Genomic DNA, 22,060 nt, shown 5'->3' with positions numbered 1-22,060 from the left:
ACTTATAGGAAGCACAAAATCACTATACTTCGAGTTACATAATTATCAGCATTCTTGTGTTATGTACCGTGTAAGTAGTGTGATCATTCAATTTCAATGCTTCATCTCTTGAAATAATTAATCTTTGCATTGAACTTTAAGCTATGGGCACTACTCAATAGTCCATGATTAATGAGCTAAAACAACCAAAACTCTCTAAATTAGTTCAGGTACATTTGCACCAGTTTTATTGCATCCTATTTAAATTTACACAGAACTAATTAAAAATGACTGAACCATAGTGCAGGTCAATTGCACTGGCAAGTAAATCTGTAGCCTTGAACCTTCCATCGGCTCCATGTAATTAAGATGCCAGTTACACCTGGTAGCAAGATAATTTTAAAGCTTTACATAGTATCTATTAACAGATATAGTAACTTTTGAGAAATTACTAACAAAGGATTATAAATATTTAAATAAAAGAGAAATAATACAATTACAGAATTTGCTAGATTTAGTTAGAGTTAATTATTCTGAAACGTAGTCTAACGGAAACCGAAAGTAAGATAAGGAGAGCCAGAGGGTTATTTTCAGTAAAAATGCAATAGCTTTACGCGTGTCATGTCCCCTTCCGAGTTCCATTCAACCAAAAGTTCAGTACGGACATTCGTAAGGTGGAGTGATTCAATCACACAACTAAATTCCTCAAAATTAGTGAAACTCAAATGTTTAGGAGACCCTCGAGACCTGCAAGCTTGCGTATTAATGCAAAAAAAAAATACTCAAAATTAATCATTTGGTAATTCTTGAATGTAGTCCAAAATTCTGGATTTGATCCATTCCTCCTGTCAATGTAAGGCTACCCCATAAATTGGGCTCAATTATTTAGTGAAGTGGCAGGTAAAACGTCCAGCACGTACTTGTTCTTTGTTTCTGAGTCTACAATCGATGTAAATGCTTTTTCAAGTGGTAAAATCTAATCCAATTTTCCAAGATTTAATAGAAATAACATGAAATAGAACTAGAATATTGTTCAAGCAGTTGTTGATTAATTTGAGCACCTGTACTTCCACGGCATACAATATAATATTCCTCCTCCCACAACGAGGTATGTGGCTCCTACGATGCTTAATAACAATGTATATTCTTATAATGCTTGATAGATATCTCAACAAGAGTTATTTTAACCTCATTCGACGGTACATCAGAGGAAACATTCCAGCGTTCAGGATTTCACACCACAATAAACAGTCTGGCTTATGTATATGAACAATAGGACTAATTCCTGACCACTTATCTATAGTTGTCATCAGAGATTCTCCACGAGCGCAATAACGTCAAGTGGGCCCAATCTTCCTTGGGACCCTCCATACCAAACGAAATGTGTCTCAAGTACCAGAATGTACCAGCAACCCCAAAGTAGGCAGCAGCAAAGATAGCCACATAGGCAAGCTTCTTAGCAGGAGATGCTTGTCTTGCGTTCAAGGGAAGCGTGAAGAGCTCGATTTCATACACGAACACCATCATAGCAAAGTAGAGCGCAGGCACGTAATGGTGTACGTATGTGACTCTTCCCATGATAACGAATGGCATGAAGTGCAATCCCCATCCGAACATAGGGTAGATTCCACCCATCAAGAACAAGCGCAACTTCTGGGGCTGGGTAGCTGGGAAGTCCACGATCTGTCTTTGCCATCTGATCAAGAAATACAACACAATGAAGAAGAACAAACCTACACCAGCCGTGGAGGTCCAGGTGGTGGCAGGCGAACCAAGCATGTAGTACTTGATCTTGTCGTCGGCCCACGAGCACATTCTGATACCAGTGTGCAAGGTAGGCCACTCCCAGAACGAGGAAGCCAAGTCGTCCTGCTTGTCGTAGTCAGGCACCAAGGCGTTGTTGGTGGCCATCATGGCTAAGTTGATCTGGATGAAGTCACGGAGGAAACGGGTCTTGGGCAATGCGAAGTCAGCTGGTGCAGCAGGCAAGAGCTCGTTACGGTTGTTCTCGATGTTCCACCAGGTTCTCTTATCCTTCTTGAATGGATTTTTCAAGCACGCAACCTCACCTTGTCTGAAACCCCACTGAGGCAACGAGTTGCCTGTAACACCCAAGTAGCAGTTCAACACTGCGTTCTTCAACCGGATGGACGAGGTCAATGGGTGCAATCTCATTTTGTCCTCGTTGGGCGAGTGTTGCTCCATGATTTCCACGACCCAGTTGTCCTTTTCATCTCCAATAGTCAAGTTTCCGTAACCAGCAACCTCCCATTCACTCTTGGAGACGGGAGCCTGCACCTCGTGAGTGTGCAAGTTTCTGCCAGTCATGGGATGGACAATTCTGACGACCATTCCGTCCACCACGTACTCGATATCGGTATTGTTGTCGGCGTCGTAGTACTCCTCAAAACGGGGTCTCTGGAAGATCCAGTTGTTGTTGGCATCCTTGTGCGAGTAGGTGGTGACTTGCTGCTGTTGGGAGCCTTCAGGGAACGTCTGAACGTGGGAGTGCAAAAGACCACCAGCCAAGCCTTGGTTCTTGAGGGTGACGACAGAGTGGCCGATTGAAACCTCTCTGGCACCGCCTACCACGTCGGAACCCACCAAGTTGGCCTGGAACAACGAAGACATGTTGGCATCACCAGTTCCTGACTTGTACAACAAATCGAAATGGACCTTGAAACTGATCAAAAAGATGGCAATGGGCACAAAGATCAAAGCCACGGTTCTGGCAAACCAGTGGCCCCCATAACGGGACCACGAAACTGTACGGTCGCCAAACTTGTTCCAGAGATCAACCACGGTGTAGATACCCACCAAAGTGGTCACAAACAACCCTACCATCTTGACGGAGCATGTGCACCCGATGGAGAAGCCTGTCAACAAGAGCCACTTCCACCACTTCCTGGAAAACTCCTGGGAACGGGTGTTGTGTGAGTCGAAGCGAGCAAAGCAGAAGATGGTGGTGACAGTGAAAAAAAGAAGCATGGAGTCGAGCAAGATGAACTTACCCAAGGTGATGTACGATAACTCCAACGCCACCATCAATGTGAACAACCAGGTAGACGCGATCGAGAATCCGATCTCCTTCATGGTGAAGTAGGCAAACGGCACACACAACGCAGAGAATGTGGCCTGGAAAATTCTCATTTTGGTGTAGTCGATGTAGTCAGGGTAGGTCTCACCAGAGGGGAAGTCCCACGAACCGTTGTAGCCGGCCAAATATCCACTCAACCCAATTAACATCTTACCCAAGGGGGGGTGGACGTCGTGGTAGAACTCGTGTCTCAAGTAGTACGAGCCGAACTTTCCGAAATGGGCCTCGTCCCACACCACACCGTCGTTGACGTTGATCTTGTACAATCTGACGAAGAACGAGAGGATTGTGAACGCCAATGGAGCCAAGATGGCCTCAAGGCGACGGAGTGAGTCCACAAACTCCTTGGCTTCGTCGTACTGAACGCGTTTTTCTGCGTCGTCGTCGGCATCGACGTCAAGGTGGACGTCGCTGGGCTCCTTGCCTCTTCTCCGAAGCGTCAGAGATTCGAAATCAGACATGGTGGATGGTGTTTTGGAGAAATTAGTGGTGAGTTTTTCAAGTGCTACGTGTTTTTTTGGCCACGCACGCGTGCTGCACCGAACGCGGTGATATGTGTAGAAGTGGAGGGAAGCCTGTATAGGAACTGATACTAGGAGGGAGTTAGAGCAGTATCAACAGGCATGAACACACTCTCCTGAATGGAAATACCGGAGGAAATCAACACTATGGTTATCCAACAGGTATGGTTATATTATTTTCTTGTAGTAGAACATTTCTTGATCCTACCTTTGCAGTCTAAATTTATGCAGAATACTTACATGAATGGAGCTTTGTGGAAGAAGTTCGATGAGCAGTACCAACAGGTATATATTCTCAAGTGCAACTATGGGCAACAGGTATAAATTCTTACGAATGGAATATGTTGAGGATGGTTAGCAGGTTTAAATCCTCATTAATGCAACTATATATCGAGGAAAACCGGCAAGTTAACAGGTATTAGCTCGCAAGAATAGAGCATGGAGGAAGGTAGATTACAGTACCGTTTATTGATTTAGATAATATTTTTAAATACTAGGGTTAGCCTGTTAGCTTTGCTAAAGGTACAGTGTAGACAAGGATGTTGAATTGATTTCTAGACTGGAGTTACCGATAAATAGTCGTGGTATATTTTCATAAGCTCAATAAAGAATTGATAATATGAGTACTAGCTGGGTATGAACAAAATTCACCCCCTGACCTTTTAGTAGGCTCGCATCCTCCTATTAATTCCTCGCAATCACCTTCACAAACCAGTTCATTATCATCCTCTATATTGGAGGAATTCACCCCAACACAATCATCTTATTTCGTGCTATTCATCCCTGAATCCACCTCAACATATCCACCCAATTAGTGGTTATCCACATTTGTCCTGTCATTTCCTGGTGAGTTCTACAATCAACCTTTTTTTAGTTAATTTCATTTAATTACTTCAAGTAAGAATAGTAGCAAATTGTTTAATACAAATACTTTGAATCCAATTATGCTAACGGCCACGTCTGGGGGTTTTGACGGGAGGTTTGCGAAGTTAGAGTAGGGATGGTCCGGGAGTATCATGTGATTATTCGGGAACCATCAGATGATCCAGGAATTGTTCACCAGTTCTGCACTTCCAGGACATTATTGGTGGCTCTGCTAGTCGATTTACTGCTTCAAGTTGCATAAAGAACGGCCCCAAGGTGACCTTAATATCCATAATAGCCCTTCTATGGAACGATCTCATAGAAGTACTTCGAGGGTTACTACCCTCGGAAAGTAAACTTAACAGTTACGATTTGAAGCTTTCCGAGGCAGTTTGCGCTCTGATTTAATTTGCTAACCCTTTTGGTACTATTTAAATTCTAGAACCATCCAATTCGTAACACTTTTGGTTACGTTGAATTGCAAAAGACCATGAAGAGTATTGCAAAGTGGATTACCGAGAGTTGACTCAACAAATAAGGGTAGATCTCAAAGCTCCGAAACTATAATATGGTTTGGCTAAGAAAATTCCGATACGTACAGCGTTTCCAAAGTACATTCGAACCCTCGGCCCGGAATTGTTCGTAATACGGGCAAGCCAAATTTCATAATACGGGCCGGAACTTTTCATACTAAGCTTCAATTAAAAATATACCTCCCGTAATCATGAAACTGGTGCTAGCGAACGGTTAGCCCTGTAGAAGATGTACATTGTTCGAACATACAAGGATTTCTTCATTTTCCTTCCTAAGTAAAAATTTCTGAAGNGACCGGAATTCTGACAAAAAATAATGCTCTATGTGATTGACAAATATACTAGAATATATCAATCATGGATATTAATGCAGTTAAATTTAACGATAGGTACGTGGATGGTCTAGGAAATAGTTTTCCTTTAGAGCCCGAAGTGATGGCATTGGAATGTGAGATGACTTCTTTAGGGGATTGTTTCGATTTTAGTGAATTCAAAAGAATTAAGGATTCAGCTCTGAGCACCGAGATTGCGAATAATGGATCAGAAATGGAAATGAATGACGAGGACTATGAAATGGATGATATCGATGCAGCAAATATTAAACATGTAGGACTCAAGAGAGGTCCATATAACTATTATTCTGATGCAGTTAGAGAAAGGTTCTGGAACTTGGTTATTGAACAAGGGTGCTCGGTTTATCGGGCTGCGAAATTGAATGACATCTGTTTGCAAACCGCCTATACATGGAAAAGAAATTGGAATAAGCAAGTATTGAAGGAATTATATGGAATTTATGAGGAACCAAAGAAGCGTGGTCCGAAGCCAGCCCTCACGGATAGTCACAAAGAATATTTGAAGAATTTAATCCATGAAGATGCTACTGTGACTTTGGAATTTATGGAACTGAGCCTCAAGAGTAGTTTTGAAGATGCAAGAGCTTGTATGTCAACAATACACAACTTTATGACTAAGGAATGTAAATTCAGTCTTAAGCGAATCTCAAAGTGGTCTCACAGACGTACCCCGGAGGATCTTATGAACCAAAGAAAAGAATGGGCCGAGTTATTTGAAGACAAACTTGACTTCAACAAAAATTGTGTTTTTATTGATGAAGCTGGATTCAATATTAGTATGAGACGAGAATATGGGTGGTCTGCTGTGGGTGAAAAGGCAGTTGTGACTCTTCCTGTTACACAAGGTTTGAATGTCTCTTTTCTCGGTGCAATCTCNTCTAAAGGCTGTATTGATTTGAAGGTAAGAGCCCCCAACAAACTCGCAGCCAATAAAAAGAGAAAGTTAGACTCTACTGTAAGTCAACCCGTGGCTAGAGGTACTACTGCAAATCACATATGTTCATTTATCAAAAGCGTCATCAAGAAAATAGAAATGAATGAGGAACTTAAGGAAATGAAATACTTGATTCTTGATAATGCTGCTATCCATAAACGCCGTGATATACAGTTATTAGTTGCTCTGAGTGGATTGGAGCTAGTCTATTTACCCCCTTATTCTCCAGCATTAAATGCTATAGAAGAATTTGGTCAGTCTGCAAGTCTAAAGTAAAACGTTCTAACCTAAGTAAAAAGGAGCAATTAACTCCAAAGGTGAAAGATGCCACAAGTAAAATCTCTATTGAAAGCTATGANGGATTTTGCAGACATGCTGGTGAGCATATGGAATTGTGTAGAGAAAAGCGATTCTTCTAGATGAGCAGGCAAGAGAAATTATGAGAGGTGCTTGTCTGGTTTTATTCGATTACATTAAAGCACAAATCCCTAGATGTGCTACACGAATAATTTGTAGGCAGGGGAGAGGGTGGCAATTTTTTTGGAGGTATGAATAATCTGCCCTTAGTATGAAAAGTTCCGGCCCCTATTACGAAAATCGAGCTACCCGTATTTCGAAAAGTTCCGGGCCGAGGGTTCGAATGTTTTCTAAAAACACTCTAAACAAAACAGACCGTTCGCGAGAATTATATTGAATCAATTAAAGAGTGATCATATACTGGATAAGCTATAAGGATACAACGAAGATACAACCTATCAATTGAGCAAAAAAGTAAGCAATAACTTGCAAACAAGGTTGGATAATTAGACCAAGCATTGAAAATGGATAGAATAGTAGTTTTCTACAACAATCATAAGTTTAGCACATTTGATGATGAAGAGTTCTTTGAATACGTACATTATGAAACCACTTCGGATATTAAACGATATATGGTGGATCAGATTTTAGATTTCTATGTTGTCATCACTCCTGATGGACAAATACGAGCTCAATTAGTAAGTGAAGGTTTTGATAGACATGCGGTGATAGACGAAGAGGAAGATGTTGAATGGTATGCTACACAATTCGTCAAGGCTGGCGATATACTAGAGCTTATTGATCAGCATATGAGCACAGAGCATGGTGTTGCCGAAATGTCAGATGAATTATATGAGAAATACAATACATCTAGCTCGCGTCCGCTAAGAATATTTATTCTTGATGGTAAACTAAGCACATCGCATGAAAATACAGTTGAAATTAATGTTCAAGATGAGGAAGAAATCTATGAAATTGTAGCGAATGGCTATGAAATGGAGTACTCATCTTGTTACATTGTTGTGAATAAGGAGAACATTTACGTGAAGAAAAGAGGATACAGTAACAAAGTGTATATTATTGAAGATGAAATCAAATACGTTGAAGGGGATTACGAAGTTAGGAACTTCAAGTCAAATGTTATTCAGGAGTTAAAAGATACTTCTAACTACAATAGGATTGAACGTGTCACTGAGGATGTCGTGCACATCATGTATACTGATGAAGATGAGATGTATCAAATACTATATCGACCAGAAAGTGTTTCCATTTCTTTTAAAGACTATTATTATAGATTTCTTGGGTTTGATCGTTACGAGTTAAACAGTAAAGGCAAGAAAGGACAAGTTTTAAAGCAACCAATGAAAATAAGGTCGAAAAAGAGATTGAGGGAACTAATGGAGGACGTTGAGTAGAATGTATACTAGAAATATTAATCTGTCAAAATTTTGAGTAGCATTATGTAATGGCTTGGGTGCTTTGTACATTCTTTTATTGAATAAACAAAGATATGGAACAATAAAGAAAGCAAAATATTTGGTTGGTGATCTATGATTCAGAATATTAAACTCACGCTTAACTTACAGATACGCTTTCTGCAATAGTCCATGAACTTTCTAATTCGCACGTGTGCGTGCTTCATCAAACGGCATCATTGTAGTATATGCCGTTAGCAAATATACAATAAGTTAACATATGTGAAAAAGTTTTGCCCTAAAAAGTCCCTAGTATTTCGGATCCCAGTGTCAGAGACTCCTTTGATATTGTAGCTTCTGTCATGACCTCATTATTGTTCGCTATTACATGCAGCAACCACTAATCTTGGGAAGTTTTGCTCAACAGGCCTTGAGTTAGTACAACTATACTTTACTTTCGTATTCTTTAGTCAACCATCCATTTTCAAAAGAAAAACCACCGTCAAATGGAGTGATTCTCACGTTGCTCTTGTTAGCTGCTACTGCACATGGATCTAAAAAGGTATCCGTATTAATAAGGTACGGAACGGTTACTGAAAACTCGTAGCCGTCTTCGGTCCATCTGAGTGGAAAATATTGAATGAACTTGGCATAAGGAGTGCACTTTGCGTTATTAGGAAATGGATAATCTGACAAATTATACTCATCGAAAGTATATCCTGAAGTAGTAAGCAAGAAGAAATTCTTGAGAGTCCAGGGTTCACCAATGGTAACCTTTTGCTCACTCTCATCGTCAACTATAGAACCAGTCCAGTTATTACTTCCATCTGTCTCGTTATGAGCGGTTGGTAAAACCTCAGTAGTATAGTTTTTCCCGTATTTCCAGGGCCAGTCATTTTTGCAACTCACACCCCAATGGACGACATCAGCACCACTCGCACAGTTTGGATGATCTGACCAAGCACCCCTTCCAAAAGTCCTAAAAGCAAGATGATTGTATTACCTGAATCGTTCAATATACGCTTATGTATACCTCCTAGATTAGAAACCACGTAGAGTTTGCAATCAATGAAATGTACCCATGATGAAAGGGGCGATAATTTAGTGAAGAACTAGCTGCATGACGCTTTTACAGGGACTAATCACGCCTTCTGGTATGTACATTGGGCTAAAATTTCAGACATTGAGTACTGAAATACACGGCCTTCTCAATTTCATAATCGTAGTCACCAATTTAGATGATTATTTCAATTATGAATTTTTCTACCCAATTGTAGAGACTAACTAAAGATTATTTTAGCCGTGATTATTTTAGCCGTTTGGGTGCGCAATATATGTATAGTAAATCAAACTAAACTATATTGCAATTCTAGCTGACACTTTGAACCAGTGAAAGTTGTGTCAAATTTGTTGAAGTTTCAATAATATGGAGTGATACCAAGCTGACTGCAGTTAACCCCATTTGTTATAGGATCGTGAAGGAAGATAATTCAGGCGGCAAGAATTGGCATACAGTACACATGTGTGCTCAAAAAAGTCTATATGGAGCCATGACAGTACTCTCATGAGCATGGACTCCATGTTCAAAAATCAGAGTATCGGTGACCTGCGCTTATTTTCAGCTCTTTTTTTTGAGAAGATGACGATATTGAACCATAAACGAATCACTTTTTCCCTTTATGTATCTAATATGAATGTGTTGTTCGAATGGTTATCATTGTCATGTAACAAGACGTTGTGGATGTAAAATTTATGTATTCTTATATCAATATTAAAACGAACTATTTGTAAAACATCTTAGCTGACATTGAATAGGTGGTGAATCAATGGTTGAAATATGATATGTGAGTACAAGAGCTGTCAATAGAACTTGTACAATAGACGACTCGAGGTGGAAGCATGCAGCCAGAATACTTCCGCTCAAGACGGAAATATGTAATTGGTTCCGCTCTCTTGTCCAAAAACGCTCTCAGCAGCCACGATAAGCCTGCCACGCTCAGAACAGCCCTATTTTGCTTCTAGAACGCTTCCAATTGATTTGTGGGAAGAGTTTCAGTTGCTTTCTCGCAGAGGTATTTTCTGCCATTAGGTACCTGCGTCGAATTTAGACGACACACATGACAGCGGAATTATATATAGAGATTCGTACTTTTTTCAAAACGCAGGGGCCTCGTGTAAATCTTTATACCTCAGGTTCCTGTCCAATATTAAACTCTTTGCTCTATCAGTCCACTTCTTCAATTTCCACATGCCATCTCCGCATCCAACTGAGCAATATCAGTTAAAAGTGGGGCATATAAATTAACCAGAAACCCTCCCCAAAACGACTTACAAAGACGATCCAAATTATGCCAAGTACCCCAGCATCAACGTCGCCGTTCCCACACCCATACTGGGGAGTCTGGATAGGCAATGGACCCACTTATCCGACCATAGAAGAAAGGCTAATCAATCGCATAAGCTACTCCATCCGTACCAAGCCCCAATGGAAACTGAAATATACTAATGATGTCATTGCCTCAAAATGGAGACAGGAGCTCCGCGAGCAGTTTGGCGACGAAACTAGAACCATCGAAGACGTTATCAACTACGTGTTTAAGGAATTGGACTGGATCGACCGCACTGAGTCCACGCTTGGTGGTTATACTCTCGGTGCTGATGAGAAAATTCTTGCCAGTAGTGCAAGCGAATCGGTGGTAGGTGCCGAAGTCAAGCAGAAATTGCAATCTCAGGCCAACGAGTTGGCAAGCTCTTTTGCTGAGGTCGACTATCATCCGGGAACCACCAATGTGGTGGATTTGGTACATCCTCTGTTGTTCCCATTGCAGTATGGAGTCACCCCAATCAAAGATGCCAATGGAGAATTAGTTATCGCCGAATATCTGGATACAATCGAGCAAAAGAAGCAGGGTGTACGTTGGGGAATTTCCACGAAATACCAATGGTTACCTGCCACCATGACGCTTGACGAATCTAAAAATTTTCAATTCAGCTCGTACATCAATAATTTGCACCCAGTCAAATTTTCTGGTCTCTACAGCACAATTGCCGAGGTTTTCAACGCTACTGTTCCTGCTTTGGACTTTTCGTTATCCTTCTACGCCTCGGGAAACCGCTCCAAGGTAGAGGTTCCTGGTGATGTCTATCCCGACAGCGTGCTAGATTATTGGGATATCTTGAAGAAAGAAGAAATGGCCAAAGAAAAGGAAATTGAAGGGTACAAGATTGACTACATACAGATGGAAAAGTTGTACCATGCCAGGCAACGTGAGTGGTTGAAGCCTTTGAAGGTATCGTTTGACGACGACCCCAAGCCTACGAATCCTGTAGATCTCAAGCAATTTAGTAAATTGAAGGTCATCGTGAAGATGGCCAACATCGAGTTAACTCCCGAAAACCCCACCTATCCTGGAGGAAGCTGGCACGTCGAAGGCTCCATCAACGAGAATATCGTGGCAACCGTGTTGTACTACTATGATGTTCAGAATATCACTACTTCGACCTTAAGTTTTAGAACCGGGTACAATGAGCCTAATTACGCTCAAGATGACGTGGCATGGTTAGAAGTATACTACGGCTTAAAAGATGAAGACATAATCCTGGGTCCGCTTGAAAGTGTTGAGGCATTGGAAGATCGGATTGTGGTATTTCCCAACTTCTTCCAGCATCATGTGGATCTGTTTGAATTGAAAGATAAACTGAAATCTGGCCACAGGAAAATATTGTGCTTCTTTTTAGTGGACCCCTACGACACGCTAACTGCTTCGACCGAGGATGTTCCTCCCCAGCAGGAGGAATGGTGAGCAGATGATGAATTGAAGGATTCTATTTCGGACTCGATGAAAGAAGCAATCCTCAAACTTAAAGGCGAGAAAAAGTGGCCACAAACCATGAAAGAAGCCAAGGATACAAGAGAGGATTTGATGAAGGAAAGGTCCATGGATCATGTCGACGATGATTTCCTTCCTTACCAAAGGCACTTCTCTCTTTGCGAGCACTGATGGGAATTGGGCCCTGATGGGCCATAATTAATTGATAAGCGTTCTAATTGATCGAATAGTAGTAAAGACATCTGCGTCTAGTTTTAAATTAACGTGTATCATAATTTCGTAGTATGTATTTATATTAATTGAGCACATTGGCGAATAAAACCCTCCGAAACGCTATTGGAATTTCGAGCTAAAACCGAGTACGAAGGCCAATAGTAATATTTATTCACAATTTTCAGCTAGAACATCCATAATAACACAACTCAGGTTGGCCAAATTGGTTTCATCATCTGTAGTAAGTCCCACTCACGAAGCCGTTTCTGAGCCCGAAATCGGTGCCATGAAGCTCTCCATCACCCCCCACACACTTTCACGCTTGATGTTGTCCGGCAATCTGTCGCCTCCAATCCTGACACGTCCATCCACCGTCAACGAGATCAATGCAGAGCCAAACTTCACGATGCCCAAATTTTCGAGATTCAAGGTGGTTGTCCGGAGAATGAACGCATGGATCTCAGAAACCACGGGACCGTCCTGGAACTTGTCGAGATCGGTGCTGGGCACCGTCACGGTGATGTCGCGGAGGTTCTTGTTGATGGCCTTGTCTGAGATCCCGTAGGTGATCTCGATATCTCCAACTGCCAGCTCCAAAACACCTGAGGTACGCCCAGGAACACGCTGCTCGTGGCGTGCCACGAGTCCAGTCAAGAGCTGGTTGGTGATGTCCAAGATGTGCCTGTCTTGGAGCCGGTACTCACGAATCACCATAGGCACCTCCAAACCCACCATATTCTCCAACAATGACAACAAATACGCGTCATTGTAGCTTGTGATACGTTTGAGCACCACTGTGTTGTAGCTGGCACTGTTCTGGCCACTGTTGATGAAGATAAGAATCTGTTTGGGGAGAAGTGTCCCACATCGTATCACCACATATTGTATCTGGTACTGGGCATTCTGCAGGCCCTGTGACACTTTAAGGTGGTTGTACACATCCTGGATGGAGTGGTAGCGTGGAATGAGCTCCTGGTGGCGTATACTAGCACAGTAGTCGTCGTAGAGGTGTTGTGCAAGGTTGACTTTGAGGTACTCGAGCTGATGGGGAGAGAGCAGCGGGAGGAGCTGGTTCGTTTTGTGGAGCTTGAACGACTGGTTGAGGAAGAGGTCGACTGAGTCGTCTGGGTCCATGGCTTGGAGAAGGAGGAGGAACAAGCAAGTAGTTGTTGATGTTATGAAGAGAGATCAAGAACACGTGACAGGTCACGTGACTCGATTATAAGGAAAAGCGTTTGAAGCTTGCTACACTAGTAAAAGCAAAACTACTACTTGGCGTTAGCCAAGTCAAGCATCTCATTAATCATATATAAGGATTTGCTTCGGCTCTAGTTCAAATTACAAGTTTCCGGGGAGACTCATAATTTGGTGGATAGTTATTTAGAAGCCTTAGCAACGTGTTCCAACAAGTCAACAACTCTGGTGGAGTAACCGAATTCGTTATCGTACCAAGAGATCAACTTGACGAAGGTTGGGGACAACAAGATACCGGCCTTTTGGTCAAAGATGGAAGAGTAAGAAGAACCCAAGAAATCGGTGGAGACGACAGCGTCTTCGGTGTAACCCAAAACACCCTTCAAGGCACCGTTGGAGGCAGACTTGATGGCTTCGGAGATTTCTTCGTAGGTGGCAGACTTCTTCAATCTGACAGTCAAGTCAACAACGGAGACGTCGACGGTTGGGACTCTCAAAGACATACCGGTCAACTTACCGTTCAATTCTGGGATAACCTTACCGACGGCCTTGGCAGCACCAGTGGAGGATGGGATGATGTTACCAGAAGCGGTTCTACCACCTCTCCAGTCCTTGTGGGATGGACCATCGACAGTCTTTTGGGTGGCGGTGATGGAGTGGACGGTGGTCATCAAACCTTCTTCAATACCGAAGGTGTCGTTGATAACCTTGGCCAATGGAGCCAAACAGTTGGTGGTACAGGAGGCGTTGGAGACAATGTTCAAGTCTGGAGTGTACTTGTCTTCGTTGACACCGACAACGAACATTGGAGCGTCAGAGGAAGGAGCAGTGATGATGACCTTCTTGGCACCACCGTCAATGTGCTTCTGGGCACCCTCGAGGGTGGTGAAGACACCGGTGGATTCGATGACGTACTCGACACCAGACTTACCCCATGGGATGGTGGCTGGGTCTCTTTCACCGAAGACCTTGATGGCGTGGCCGTCAATGACCAAGGAGTCACCTTCGGACTTGACTTCACCAGCGTATCTACCGTGGGTGGAGTCGTACTTGAACATGTAGGAGGCGTAGTCTGGAGCAATGAATGGGTCATTGATGGCGACAACCTCAATGTCCTTTCTTTGCAAAGCGATTCTCAACACCAAACGTCCGATACGGCCGAAACCGTTAATACCAATCTTGATAGCCATGTTTAAATTATTATAATATGGGGGGATGGAGAGAAAAAATCTGGCGCCAGGGTGGCGGATCGCAGCTATTTATACTGGCTGCCGGGGGGCAGGAGTCCATTCTGCAGTCGGAGAGACGCCAGGGATTTTGCAGGTTTGCTGCACCAGGGACGTGGCCTTAGGGCAGGGTCAGGGGCATTGTGGGGGAGTCCCGGCGGTTAGCGGCGGGCTGGGGGTGGTGGGAGAGTGGTGGAGCGGGCCCATACTGTGGGGGAGGCCATTGGCCACGGACCACGGGTTTTTGCCGGTCGGCTCCGGGCCAAAGGGTTCCTTTGCTCCAGTCCCGGGGTCGGTGTGAAAATGTGAAAATTGTCGGTCGGTGCGTGGGCACGGGCTAACCTGTAAACCGCCAGGGTGGGAGAACTCCGAGACCGAACTCACACCACGGTGGCAGCCACGGAGCAATGTCACGCCAGTGCTGTGCAGGGGGAGCCTCCGTGCCGCAATGCTCTGGGCCAATAGCAGGCCATGGCGTTAGTGGCCCACAATTGCCCAAAATGGCTGTTGGAGGGGCAATCGGACCGATTTCGCGCGTTCCTATTGGCCAAATGGCAACGCAGACCTGACACAAAGGGCCCAGGTCACCTCCAGCTGGCATACGGCCCGCCTGGCCAGCTCTGGACCAATAGCAAGCAGGCTGGCGTGACCACAAAAATCGCTCAGGGACAAACGGAATGATTTTGCGCGTTCCTATTGGCCAGTTAGCGGAGATTGGCGTGGCACAAAAGTTTGTGGTGACCTTGTGAGTGCGCTACAGGCAGGTTAGGTGGCAGATGCGGGCCACCGGGTTCCGATTTGCGCGATTTGGTGGTGAAATTGCTTGTCAGGTGATGTTGGTAGATTGCTTTGGGACAGATACGGAAATATGTTGGGTAGGATTGTAATGGGTTGCATTGCACCGGTGGGTGTTGTGCTACGAGTTCTACGTATTGTACTGCTGGGGAGGTGGAAATTATGACTAGATTTTGTATAATGCAGGTAGTTCTGAATAAATTAAATTAAGTCTCATGAGATTATTCATAATTTATTCAGGTGGTGTTTCTGCAAAACCAAAAAATACTTATGAGTAAATTGAACATTGATTAGGTGGTTGTTCTGAACAATAGGACAAAAATGAATGGAACGCCGGGCCAGCTACATTTGTATTCATAGAACACGTAATATAGTAAACCATGGCTACCTATGGCCAAATTGTGTAATTCCATCTCAGGACTCTAATTTCCTGGAGGTCTCCTTCACCAGTATAATTACATGTATATGATGGTTCATATAGAGGATGCAAATGGGAACACTCGAGTCATTTTGAGTGTTACAATTTCTACTCATCACACCTACGGCACCGGTCGTGGGTTTCGTAAAGTTGTTCTGAACAACATTCTTCGTGGTTCTGAATAATATAAGTAAATGGAAAGCTGGATCTTCAATGGGCTTGCTACTCTAAAAAAACCATACTATGGCACCCATTCTTGGAAAATCACCATGGTGGTTTCGAATATACCTTTTCTGTGCTGGTTCAGGATACTCAAAGGATGCAAATTTGAAGGCTAGAAACGGTATGCCTTGTTAGCTGTTGAAGATTTCAGGCACTATCAGCTCCTCTGCACATCCTTCTATACCTCTATCACTTGGTCTAGCCAACATTATCGGCCCATATAAATTGAGCCTTGGCATTATTTTGTTCCTCTTGTCCATGTTCCCGATGTACGTATTGTTGGTTCTGAATAAATTATCTGAATTCCTATGGTAACCCTTCATGACTAATTATTTTATGTTAGTAATTTATGTGGTGGTTTTAAAAGCTAGCTTGGGCATTGAATACAGAATAACTGAGTGAGATTTTGGTGCAAAAAGTTCTGGATCAAATTTGCACCAATTATGATCCTTTCCAACGCAATTATCAAGGAAATGGGTCTGTAATTTTGGCCCAAATACAGCTCAAGCAATTTTCATTCTATTTACGACGAGAGTACTCATCTTATCAAAGCAAAAAGTGGATGCGTTCAAAGTCTCACACTATTTCAAAACTTAACGTACTGCTCTTAAAATGCGAAATGATACAACCTTCGCCCATCACACTCATAGTACAAAGTCTACTATATCATCATACTCGAATTTTGAATTGGCGGTTTTGAAAGCACACAAAATATTAATTGGAGTAAAGTGCCTTTCTTATTATACTTTCAGTTATACTTTTGATGAGTCTGCGCAATTAAGTTAGGTTGGTATGACTTGTTATTGCGTCTCCCTTCATATTCTACCCATAGAACTAAAAGGATGTTTGATTAGTATTAGTTCTGAAAAATTCAGAGATTAATACAGAAGTTGCAAATTAGAACTATAGCCATACTTTAAATCGTATTTATTATTAGGAATTCGGAAGTAAGCATACTGCTTGATACATAATTCACCACTCCTTTTCCGGATGCCAATTTCGTAGTAAGGCTATTCTAAACTAAGTATGTGATTTTTGAGATCATCATTGGCTGGTTTACCTATTAGCTGGTTCTGAACAATGCGATTGCAACAACGCTGGCAGCAATCGCTTGCTACGCCTTCAAGTACACCCATACCGCAGTAGTCCTGTCACTTGCTACGCCTCTACCATACCCATACCGCAATACACTCTTCCTGTCAATTGCTTATCGCAACCGTGGCCATCCTGCACCTGGGCTATCGTTGCTAGCCTGGGTGCACTACTAGCCTGCACATAACCCAAACCCCGGCTTATATGCACTCGTGACTTGCACAGAGTCTTATTACCAGCACACGACCCAATATATATAACCCCAAGATCGACATCCTTGCCACCCAACGATGTCGCTCCGTCTCATCAAGCTCAACTCAGGCTACTCAATCCCTTCAGTGGGCATGGGCTGCTACAACCTCCCTCCGGCCCAGACCAGCTCCATTGTCTACGAGGCATGTAAGCTCGGCTACCGTCACTTCGATACGGCTGTTCTCTACCACAACGAGGCAGAGGTGGCCCAGGGGATTTCCAAGTACCTTCAGGACCATCCTGGAGCCAAAAGACTGGAGTTTTTCTACACCACTAAGGTATGGGACCTGCAGCAAGGTACTGCAGGCACCAGGAAAGCCGTAAAAGACATGGTGGCCAAGATCGGCAACCTCGAGTACATCGACTTGTTGTTGCTCCACTCGCCACTTCCGGGAACCAAGAAACGGCTAGAGAGCTACGCAGTGTTACAGGAGGCAGTAGAGGCCGGTCACGTGCGCTCCGTGGGGGTGTCCAACTACGGGCGTCACCATGTGGAAGAGCTCTTGCAGTGGTCGGGCTTGACACATCCACCGGCGGTCAACCAGATCGAAATCAGTCCCTGGGTGATGCGCACAGAATTGGCCCAATGGTGCTTGGCCCAGGGCATCCATGTGGAAGCGTACGCTCCTCTCACCCACGGCAACCGTTTGGCAGCACCTGAGCCTGGGCTGGCGCTCGCAGCCGCGTGCAAAAAGTACGGCAAGTCGCCAGCGCAAGTGTTGGTCAAGTGGTCGCTCAGCAAGGGCTACATTCCGTTGCCCAAGTCCAAAACGCCTTCCAGATTGAAGGAAAACTTGGAGGTCAACGACTTCGAGTTGACCCCTGACGAAATCGCGGGCATCGACCAGCCAGACTCCTACGATCCCACCGACTGGGAGTGCACCGACGCCCCATAGTTGGGCCCCCTAGAACAATATGGTTAGGTCTTACATAGATGCACTAATGCACACGGGTGCCAGCGCCGCATGCAGGCTGCGGCCGTCATGGAAGCCCACGGCCCGCATGGAAGCCTTTGTCTGTGCTAGTCTGGCGCAACCTAGAGTCCGACTGAAAATATCACTGGTAGTCTGGTTTAGCAGCCGAGCAGCACCCCCTGCCCGCAGTGGGGTTTTGGGCGATTTGTTTCGTAACTGCCTAGTGCGCTGCACGCCTCGTATTCAATTGTAATTGCAGATCGCGCTCTAGGACGAGTCCTGTCAGATGGAGCCGCAACCAATGGAGCCGCAACCAATGGAGCCGCAACCAATGGACCCGCCAGTCGTCCCAGACCCTCTTGGAGTCCCAAAGGACCCCCAGCTGTCGTTTTGAACTTACGCCCCACCTAGTGTTCCAGTTATATCCGGAACGGCTCTGACAATTAAACTACAAGAGGTGACATAAAATCGCATTGCAGATGCTTCTGTCCTGTTTTAGGTTTGAAAACTCTGGATATGCCCCACCATCGCTGCCACATAGGGGTAGAACTCATTGCCAGGCGCCAGCACATGCGGTTAATTTTTTTGGGTGTTTCCATTTGGGTTTTGCATCTAGACGTGGAATTTGGGTTTGTTTAGCCGTTTCTGTGATTTAGTGGTGTATGCTAAATTTGAGCAGGGACCACGTTAATGACGAAATAACGATCTCTTAGAGTAGCTACTACGATTACCCCCACTCCAGCTACTTCCGGTGGTGCCCGGTACTCTCTCCACTGTCCTGGAAGGGAAATGGCCCTTTGTTGGTTCACAAGCCATGCCAAGATGCGCTGGCAGCAGCAGCGGCCGTTTGTGGACATCCGTCGAATACTATCCAGCCCTGGCATTGTGGCCACAAATCTGGCTGGCTAGTCTCCAGCTCATTGTGCAACGGCTCTATGGGGTGGTACGTCCGGAACCTCTCTATTTCAGGATCCAGGTCGGGCGTCCCGGTAATGATCCGGGGACGAAGCGCGCGATTATATCGCTCGGATTTTAGTTTTTGGCCGTTATTGGACCCTGAGAGTTTGGATGACCCCGGCGATTACAAACCGGACCGGAACTCTTCGTTTCTCGGCCGAGTGCTTGGTTTACGGCAATACCACCACGCGGCGCTACCACAGTGGCGTCACGTGCCTTCCTTGAACCAGGGTGATCAGCGGATGCCAAGTGGTCACTCCCACCCCCAGCCCGGTGGTGGTGCACCCCCTAAGATCATCAGATAGGATGCGTGCAGTGCAGAACGCCGCTGCACGGCCAGAGGGTTAGTAGGGGTGGTGGTACGAGTGGAGAGTCACCTCCCCCTTCTTATCGGGACCAGATTTGTCAGTGGAAATCAACGGTATATTGTCAATATACATTATGTAAGAGTATGTTACAGGCATAAATTAGGGGCAACCCAGGGGTGGTGGAGGTGATCGTGGTGATCGTGGCAGAATTAGGTCATGTAGGGGCTGTTGCTCAAGAAGTCAAACCCGTCTTCCTCGAGCAAGCCTCCCGACGAGGGCGCGGCAGACACCTCCAAGGGGAGCGGGTTTTCAAAGATTGACGACGGCGAGTGCACCCCCTGGCCCATCCTGAAACCGTCAGGCGGAAGCTCGGGAAATGTAGTGCCAAAGTCGTCGATGCTGGAGCCTCCGAAATCGTCATATTTGGTCTCGTACAATGGGTCTGGATTGCGGGACGTTTGTGGTGAGAGCGACACAATGTTGTCAATGTTGTCAATGATGCCCGCCCTGGATGTTTGTGCGTTGGAGTCGTACAATGAATCGCCTGGATTCATCATCAAGTATTGTCCGTTGGTGCCATTGACGCTAGAGCCTCTGCGGCCGCGCGATGCCAAAAGCTCGACTCCAGATTTGAAGCTGTCATTGCGGCACGATGCGTGGGGACGTTTGTGGACATGGCCGTTATTCTTGATCTTGATCGCAGAGGGTGAGCTCGAGCGCTGGCTGGCTCTCCGCAGGATGAGCAGACGTCCTGCGGCAGCCACGTCTTGGGGCGAGCTTGCAGGCGACGTCAATCCTTGGCTCTCGAATTTGGAGGTGAGCAACGCCACCAGGCTGTTGCTGCGGGAGGATGGGGTAATAGACTGGTTGAGCTGGGTTGCGGATCCGTTGGCGGTGGAGTGGAGGAACAACGAGTTGGCTCTGCGATGGAAGCCTTCGACCGAGGGGGGTGACGATGGCTCGGTTTTGACGGCAAGGTTGGCGTTGGAGTCGCTGTCGAAGTCGCTGGCGTGTTCTTGCGACAGGAACGAGTTGGTGGAGTTGATAAAGGAGATGCCACCGAAGCTGTGAACCCCCTCTGTCAAGCTGGAGTTCAGCGATGCTCGCGCAGGCGGCAGCACGCGGGGCCCGCTCCTAGCTTCCTGGTCTTGGTCCTGGACGCTGAGCTTATGCTCGGCAAACATGCGGGCACTGGCACCCACATCCTTGCGGGAGAAGTTTGCAGCAATGAGCGCGCCCCGTTCCCACTCCACTGGCAACGACGAGAGTAAGGCCTCGCGGTTGATCAAGTACGCCACCACTTTGTTGATGGGCACTGCACCGTCACTGGCCACCTCGCCGTCAGTCGACTCCTCGTCGTCCTCGTCAGTGTGGTCGTAGTCGCTGAGCTCGTCCGTCGACTCTTCCTCCTGCTTTACTCCCGTCCGTTTGGCCTCGTGCTCGGCCACCAACTGCTGCAAGAACTCGAGATGGGGCGTGCTGAGCTCCACCAACTTCTCAAGCGCCTTGGTCAAGATGTCCAAGCGTGTCTCCAAGAGCTCCACGTACCCCACAGGGTGGCTCTTCTCCCGCTGCTTCTTCTTTTCTGTGAACACACAGATCTTGTTGTCGAGAATACACCGACTGCAAGGCTTTTTGCCATCACACTTGGTCTTCTTGATACGGCACGAGTCGCAGGCCTTGCCGACCCGCTTCTTCTTGGTGTGGTGCAAGCCGTGGTGGTGGTGGCTGTGATCCGAGGTGGGCGAGTGGGTCATGGTAGTGGTATGGTGGCGTGCCTCTCTGGTGAGCCATCAACGTTCTGGCGGCAGGATCGCTGTGGGGGTTTATAGTGGCAGCGATGAGAAAAAAGAACTGTCAGGAATAATAATTAGTAATGGCTAGTCGATGGATGCCAGATTCGATTAGTAAGAATGGCTGAGGCGAATCGGAGGGAGCAAAGCATATATATATAGGCAGGGCCTGCACAAAGCCGTGACAGGCTCTGGTACCACCATTGAAGCGGCTAGATCACCATAAGGTGAACAAAACGGGTGGAAGTCGGGCGTACTACGGACGTAACCTCGCAAACAGCGTTAGCAACTGAGGTGGCTGCCGGTTTGGGAACAAAGGCCGAGACTTTCCGGTTAGGAAGGGGTCTTGTCTGAGAACTTTATTTGGGGATGGTCACCGCGTAAATACGGAATCGCACGTCTGGTTCTTTGTGCTCCCTGCCTGTGCTGGTGTCCAATTGTGGCACTTTTGTACCTCGCTTCTTTGCGTTCTTTGCTCTAGAACCCCGGAATTTGCATCTGGCTGCTGCAAGGCTAGACCAAGCTGTCTGTCACAGGGTGGAGAATTATTGAAAGAGGAGCCAGAAATTGTAATTATACCCCCTTTTGGTGCTTTTCACTCCTTCCCCTACGAGTGCCTACCCCAACCCCTCTTCTCCCATCCGAGGTCCACCACTGTGCCTTGCATTAGCATTCAGATAAGAACCCTGAAAATGCAAAAATTCGATTTGGCAATACCAACAACTGCACTATTTCTAGGCAGCCCCATGTCTTTAGTGGCCCAGCCTTGCGGCTAAACCAGCACGCGCAGATATGTCAGGTGCTCTAAGATGTCGGTAATGCCTAGAGAGGCTATAACGCCGTATTTTCTGAG

At 45.5% G+C, this 22,060-nt stretch overlaps 8 protein-coding genes across 8 annotated transcripts; 4 read left to right on the top strand and 4 right to left on the bottom strand.

Annotated features, from left to right (window-relative positions):
• Positions 1-1,272: 1,272 nt before the first annotated feature.
• Positions 1,273-3,537, bottom strand: PMT2 (dolichyl-phosphate-mannose-protein mannosyltransferase; the record flags this gene model as incomplete). Its single annotated transcript, XM_020206781.1, has 1 exon — positions 1,273-3,537. One exon carries the CDS (start codon positions 3,535-3,537, stop codon positions 1,273-1,275), a length of 2,265 nt encoding a protein of 754 aa, XP_020064475.1.
• A 180-nt stretch (positions 3,538-3,717) lies between these two features.
• CANTADRAFT_90438 (uncharacterized protein) lies at positions 3,718-3,921 on the top strand (the record flags this gene model as incomplete). The annotated part of the gene is made up of 1 exon (XM_020211694.1): positions 3,718-3,921. One exon carries the CDS (start codon positions 3,718-3,720, stop codon positions 3,919-3,921), a length of 204 nt encoding a protein of 67 aa, XP_020064474.1.
• Positions 3,922-7,102: 3,181 nt separating this feature from the next.
• CANTADRAFT_22093 (uncharacterized protein) lies at positions 7,103-7,993 on the top strand (the record flags this gene model as incomplete). Its single annotated transcript, XM_020206780.1, has 1 exon — positions 7,103-7,993. One exon carries the CDS (start codon positions 7,103-7,105, stop codon positions 7,991-7,993), a length of 891 nt encoding a protein of 296 aa, XP_020064473.1.
• A 2,047-nt stretch (positions 7,994-10,040) lies between these two features.
• CANTADRAFT_253745 (DUF4246 domain-containing protein) lies at positions 10,041-12,042 on the top strand. Its single transcript, XM_020207400.1, has one exon. It carries the CDS (start codon positions 10,342-10,344, stop codon positions 11,794-11,796), a length of 1,455 nt encoding a protein of 484 aa, XP_020064472.1. The 5' UTR covers positions 10,041-10,341; the 3' UTR covers positions 11,797-12,042.
• Positions 12,043-12,288: 246 nt separating this feature from the next.
• CANTADRAFT_22090 (uncharacterized protein) lies at positions 12,289-13,170 on the bottom strand (the record flags this gene model as incomplete). Its single annotated transcript, XM_020206779.1, has 1 exon — positions 12,289-13,170. The coding sequence occupies one exon, from the start codon at positions 13,168-13,170 to the stop codon at positions 12,289-12,291; it is 882 nt and encodes a 293-aa protein (XP_020064471.1).
• A 242-nt stretch (positions 13,171-13,412) lies between these two features.
• On the bottom strand, positions 13,413-14,420 carry TDH3 (glyceraldehyde-3-phosphate dehydrogenase (phosphorylating); the record flags this gene model as incomplete). Its single annotated transcript, XM_020210043.1, has 1 exon — positions 13,413-14,420. One exon carries the CDS (start codon positions 14,418-14,420, stop codon positions 13,413-13,415), a length of 1,008 nt encoding a protein of 335 aa, XP_020064470.1.
• Positions 14,421-16,975: 2,555 nt separating this feature from the next.
• Positions 16,976-18,608, top strand: CANTADRAFT_253505 (aldo-keto reductase superfamily protein). The gene has a single exon (XM_020207393.1). The coding sequence runs from the start codon at positions 17,274-17,276 to the stop codon at positions 18,129-18,131; it is 858 nt and encodes a 285-aa protein (XP_020064469.1). The 5' UTR covers positions 16,976-17,273; the 3' UTR covers positions 18,132-18,608.
• A 1,015-nt stretch (positions 18,609-19,623) lies between these two features.
• Positions 19,624-21,171, bottom strand: FCR1 (Fcr1p; the record flags this gene model as incomplete). Its single annotated transcript, XM_020210903.1, has 1 exon — positions 19,624-21,171. One exon carries the CDS (start codon positions 21,169-21,171, stop codon positions 19,624-19,626), a length of 1,548 nt encoding a protein of 515 aa, XP_020064468.1.
• Positions 21,172-22,060: the final 889 nt, after the last annotated feature.

The sequence above is a fragment of the Suhomyces tanzawaensis genome (genome assembly GCF_001661415.1).
Source record: "Suhomyces tanzawaensis NRRL Y-17324 unplaced genomic scaffold CANTAscaffold_4, whole genome shotgun sequence".
Taxonomy (NCBI): Eukaryota; Fungi; Ascomycota; class Pichiomycetes; order Serinales; family Debaryomycetaceae; genus Suhomyces; species Suhomyces tanzawaensis.
Note: the sequence above shows the minus strand (reverse complement) of the source record. Positions and strands in the feature narration are given on the sequence as shown.

Bases quoted from the DNA above. Each gene is read 5' to 3' on its own strand.
- CANTADRAFT_253745 (XM_020207400.1), top strand. From the start codon at position 10,342: ATGCCAAGTACCCCAGCATCAACGTCGCCGTTCCCACACCCATACTGG.
- CANTADRAFT_253505 (XM_020207393.1), top strand. From the start codon at position 17,274: ATGTCGCTCCGTCTCATCAAGCTCAACTCAGGCTACTCAATCCCTTCA.